The sequence below is a fragment of the Triticum dicoccoides genome, chromosome 3B, assembly GCF_002162155.2.
Source record: "Triticum dicoccoides isolate Atlit2015 ecotype Zavitan chromosome 3B, WEW_v2.0, whole genome shotgun sequence".
Taxonomy (NCBI): domain Eukaryota; kingdom Viridiplantae; phylum Streptophyta; class Magnoliopsida; order Poales; family Poaceae; genus Triticum; species Triticum dicoccoides.
Window position 1 is genome coordinate 50,343,279 of NC_041385.1, and position 5,472 is coordinate 50,348,750.

The 5,472-nt window shown below is 46.7% G+C and overlaps 1 protein-coding gene across 3 annotated transcripts; it reads right to left on the reverse strand.

Annotated features, from left to right (window-relative positions):
• Positions 1–79: 79 nt before the first annotated feature.
• Positions 80–4,962, reverse strand: LOC119274643. Of its 3 annotated transcripts, none has more exons than XR_005135257.1 (6): positions 4,593–4,961; positions 4,309–4,511; positions 3,903–4,232; positions 1,274–2,177; positions 1,065–1,183; positions 80–512 (listed from the first exon to the last, which is right to left on the reverse strand). XR_005135257.1 is itself a non-coding variant. In XM_037555361.1 (6 exons), exons 2-4 carry the CDS (start codon positions 4,492–4,494, stop codon positions 1,827–1,829), a joined length of 864 nt encoding a protein of 287 aa, XP_037411258.1. In that variant the 5' UTR covers positions 4,495–4,511; positions 4,593–4,962; the 3' UTR covers positions 80–512; positions 1,065–1,183; positions 1,274–1,826. The 3 variants fall into 3 exon arrangements, 1 of the variants encoding a protein (XP_037411258.1); XR_005135256.1 differs by having other exon boundaries at positions 3,903–4,229; positions 4,309–4,519; XM_037555361.1 differs by having other exon boundaries at positions 3,903–4,229; positions 4,593–4,962.
• Between the last annotated feature and the right edge of the window lie 510 nt (positions 4,963–5,472).

Genomic DNA, 5,472 nt, shown 5'->3' on the forward strand with positions numbered 1-5,472 from the left:
CCTTACCAGGCTGATGTTAAAATAGCAGTTAGCACATATACTAGTAATAAACTGCAAAAGAAAAACCAAAGGCCGGACACAGTGATAAAAGATCCACATCAAAATGCTGCCGTAATTCGCACAACGTCATAAGCTAGCGTTCCCAGCGGCGGATGCAACATCATCCGGCCAGGGTTAACTCCTTACAACCCCTCACCCAGGTTTACGGACAGCCAGCCAAATCTTTCCTACCAACACTCGCTCAGGCCCGGCGCTAAGACTAACAACCACAGCATCTTATCTTGCCCACCCCAGGGCCAATCGCACTAACTTCCCTAAAACTCCTACACCATCAGGACGTCCATCAGAGCAAGGGCCTCAAGATTAACAGCCTAAATCAGTATCTCTACATCTTGTTCTAGTGTTACAAACACCAGCCTTCGCCTTGCCCCACAAGTCACAACAGCCACCATGACTCCTCCAGCACACTTCTTCACTCAATCAACCCATAATGCTTCCATGCATATGCGAACCTGCAAGATTTCAATCATACTGTTAACATCCCTGCAGATAATAATAATACTAATCATATCATAAACAGAAAATACACAAAATGATCAACAGATCCTCCTCTGTGCACATAAAACAATACAGCATAAGTATAGGTCAATTAGGCGGATTATTTAGGCCACAAGACCCCTAATTAGATTCAAGGGCCAAGGTGCTACAAATTCTAGGTCATATATGGTGTTGATGAAAACAAGGCTGCTAGGTTGACCAGAGAGGATAAAGTGGATATACTGGTCTACCTTACTGGTCATACAACAAACAAATAACAAGTTAGGAACCTTACTGGTCATACAACAAATAACAAGTTAGAAACCTTACTGGTCAAACAACAAACAACAAGTTAACAACAACGGTGTGCTCATATTCCAGTAACTTTCTGTTCATGACGTACGCCGAATTATATAAAAACAAAAAACTGACTTGTTCATGAGGTATTTCCAGACATGTTTGAAAACACCGGGGTCAGATACAACATGAGCTGGTTGTTCGTGTTAAGGTCAGAAAAGAAAACTTACTTCCCAGACATGTTTGAATTCACTATCATTTGATGGAATAGCTGTATAACAAACGTTGGCATCAATTCCATATCAAGACAGTCAATGTCCTCCGTGTTACCAATAAGTTCCTCGCCATGCTGTCAAAATAAGATGCATGTTAATTACAGCACATTCATAGTTTCCAACTAATGTCAACCCAGATTCAAGTTATGGTTACAGTTACTTACTTCAGCGTCCGACCCGTGAGCAAAAAAGTTGCGAAAAAAACGGAACAGGTCCTCTTGACTTTTCTGATATACAAACACATGCCCCACGCTTTTGAAGAACAACACCCCAGAGAAGCTAGCATTCCGCTGAGCAATCAGCCTCCAATCTGGTCCGGCGTTTATCTTTTGCAAGGTTTTTGCAAATCGTCTCTTTTCAGCATGTCCCATTGATCTGAAAGCTCTGATGACGTCTTCAAGGAAGAGTCTTTTCTGACGAAACGAGCGCAGGGCAGGATGATTCCTTATGAACTTGATGTGATCCTCCTGGGCATCCGGAGTTGACATTTCACTTGCTCCAGGCTTTATCATGCTCCTGTAGAGAAATCTCATGTACGCTTCGTGCTTCCTTTCGACTTTGAAATGACTGATTAACAGCTATGTTTTTAAGGCGACGCCTTACTGCCTTAGGGAGGGGGGGCGCTTTGGCGCCTAGGCGACGCCTAGGCGGGCGCTTTGGACGCCTAGGCGCCCAAAGCGGTCGATTTTCCAAAGCGGAGGGGGAGCGCTTCGACGCCTAGGCGTCGCCTAGGCGTCGCCTTAGGGACGCTTTAAAAACATAGATTAACAGATGGGCCAGCTTTGCAAAATCACTAAGTAGATTTGGGAACGAGGCTGGGAAGGTAGGGTTCAAACTGATTCGGCAGCGATGGCCGGACATCCTCAGATCCTCCGATGAGAACCCACCTCCCCAACTTTTGTTACATCGGTATGCTTTAATGATCACTTCAATGAAGCCAGACCAGAGATCCATCCCAACTTTAGTTGAAAGAAGTACAGCATCTTTGTCTTCATTAGCACTCAATTTGTACTCTACAGTGACAGCATTGGCACGCACATAATCCTCCAAAGACTTTTCCTCGCTCAACTTCAGTCAAACAAGGTATAGTTTAGACAGAAACCACTAAAGGAATAATAAGGGAGTTTATATGCCACTTTCTAAAGTAAACCAGCTGGTCTGCTTGCCATATATAACATGTCAGGTAAGCACTTAAAGGCAAGACAGGCAGCCCTACCTACAATATTGTTCAGTTATCAATTAAAGTAAAAGCCTTATCTCCGTTTTCGTGTTCGCAATTGGTCACACTCTTGTGGATATAGAGATGCAAAAGACAGTAAAGCAAACTTGTGTTTGGCACCAATATTTTAGATTAACAAGACACATAAACTCAGGGCTATGAATAATATATATGGACTCCTTTTTGGGGTACAACGAATTAGAGCCACTGTAAGCCAGCACCTGAGGCAGTTGGAGAAGACAACAACAAATGCAGCAAGGCTCCTTGACACTGTAAATAATGCAAGGAAGCTACTAGGGGATCCTTAAGATCATAGTTGGTAGGTAAATTCATATTAAAACTATTTGGCTGGGTTAGGAGTTTGACTTGGCGTCTTATTTGAGTTAGGATAGTTATTTGCTGGTTTATCCCTACAAAGAACATGCATCTTATGTTACATCGGCAAGAATGAATAGACCAGATTTCCGCTAAACCGTCTACCTCGCAACTACGTGGCTACATGGGAATGAGCCCAGCCACACGCAAGTCGATAAGTTCAGACTCAACTCTAACAGAATATGAAAATGTGCATAAAACTTCAGCGCCAGCTTATCATGATCCTGCATATCCATGGATACAGGTTGACAATGATGAAGCTGAAACCATACTCAATTACCTACTGCATACTCAAAAATAAATAATTCGGAAAGTACCCTTCAGTGTGAGGACGTGATGTCTATGTTTTTAAGGCGACGCCTTACCGCCTTAGGGAGGGGGGGCGCTTTGGCGCCTAGGCGACGCCTAGGCGGGCGCTTTGGACGCCTAGGCGCCCAAAGCGGTCGATTTTCCAAAGCGGAGGGGGAGCGCTTCGACGCCTAGGCGTCGCCTAGGCGTCGCCTTAGGGACGCCTTTAAAACATAGCGTGATGTGCTTATTGATTGAAGAACACAGAATGTTCGGATTTGTTATAAACTGAACAGATTACATGGATATTCATATCTGCCATGGCCTAGCGCCTCAGTCAAGAAATTTAGTTCCTTCAGTCATTCATTCAGTGTATGCACACGAAAATAAGTTTCTAGAACGGAAGTCTACAATAAAAGAATGAAAAAAGAGCTATTCTCCAAGTAAAGGGCAGATTACATAACTACATAAGGGTTATGCAAAACAGCTACTTATATGCGGGTCATTCAGTGTGCGCACTTCTAAGTTGCAACCTGTTTAAAAATGTTTTGGTGCTGACTGTTTGCTTGAGACTTTATACTAGCAATCAGAAATCAATTAATGTGTTCATGGTTCATCTCCATTTCACATTATGGCTCAAAGGGGGGTCGGCACAAGTATATTACTACATGCAAATTCAAGATAAATTAAGTGGGCTGAGATAAATAAATTGCACAAGAAGCACCAGAAAGAATTCAAAGATGAAGTGTAAGAAAGCAAAAGGTCGATCAAGCTCAGTTGCATATAAAATTAAAATTTCTTATGCAATGGTTACCAACAAGGTCAGTTATTTCTATGTCACGATGACAGGGACCATATTTGGATTTCAAGTACATGAAAAATAAGAATTTAGAGGGACAAATTAATCATACCAAAAGGGTAAGCGCCCATTGTGGCCATATGGCAATCAGCAGGAGCTGAGCTTGCTCCATTGGCCAACCAGAAAGAAAGTGTAGAAACATTGGCACCAGTACTGCGACTGGTAGAATAGATGACATCCAAGGCAGAAGCCAGGCCATAAACTTCGGCAGCCACTCGGGTGGTACGAACCGCGCCAGCACCAGGAGCATCAGGAGCAAGATGATCAATGGGAACAGGAAAGAACTCATCACAGGTCGATCAGACACTGTCTGCACCGCCCTCCACTTGCGGTGCTGCCTCCTTCTTGTGGGCTGTCCATGCCTCTTGCCAGATTCCACCTGCTAGATTAGATTATCAGCTTGATCAGCTAGGACAGTTCTGCTAGGCAGTGAGATTTAAGCGTTTATAGTTTCATACCTCATACTTTGACCGCCACACCCACCCTACCAGCATCAAGAAACATAACTTCAGTGAGGGCGTGGCCACCAACCTCCTCTGCTCTGCTCTAAGATGCTCTGCTCTAAGCTGCTCTGCTCTAAGCTTGCGGTTCAGTTTGGCCAGCTTCTTCCGCTGCCTCTTCCTCTGAGTCGGTCGGTGCGCCATCTCGGCAGTGATTGGACCTGCTAGGCTAGATTAGCACCTTGATTAGACAGATGATGAGCTCGGCTAGGCCGTGAGGTTTAAGCGTTAGGGTTTCGTACCTCGATCTCTGTAAAGTTGCTGCTTCCGGGGGCCTAGTCGCGGCCGTGCTCGCGGCAGACAGCCGCCCGCGCTGGCGAAGCGCGCCGACGGCGAGGCCGTGCGTCTTAGGGTTTCGCACCTCAAGCTCCTTACGGGTCGATGACGGCGGAGGGGGAGGGGAGGCGGACGCGGAGGCCTTGGGATGCTTCCGGGGGCCTAGGTGCGACCGTGGCCGCGGTAGGCAGCCGCCCGCGACTCGCGAAGCGCGCCGACGACGGCGAGACCGTGGGGTTTTCGCGCCTCAAGCTGCTCTGGGCTGAAACCGGCGGCGGAGGAGGCGGAGGCGGAGGCAGAGGGTTGGTGACGCTCGCGGAGGCGGAGGTGGTGCGGTGCTCGCGGTAGACGGCCGCCCGCGGCTGGCGACGCGCGCCGACGGCGAGGCGCAGCCGCACCCGGAGGCCGAGCCGGCTGATAACTTTCTCCTCCAATTTTCCTTCGAGAGGGTGGGCAGGGTGTTTTGTTCGTAGCCGGGATGGGCCTGTTGCTACAATATCGCCCGGAAGCCCAAGCCCAAAGAGACAGACCGTCGGGGTCGGTCTCTTGGGCTTCCGGGCCTTTTTTCTTTTCTTTCCTTAGCCGATTTGAGTGGTCAAAAGGCTAAAAAAAAGCCGATTTGTGAGCTTGCCTAAAAAAAAAAAAGGCGATTTCAGGCTTCAGACTGAACAGTTATTTCAGTAACTCATTTTCTCACATAATTATTGCGTTGAAGAAATCCAGTCACATGATGCCATTCCTATTCCTGAAGCGTCGTGGTTTTGTCACGGCAGATGTCCTCGAAAAAGGACTTAGTCGTGAGGTCATCGCAGCTAGGTAGTAGCTTCAATGGGGGTTGATCGAAAT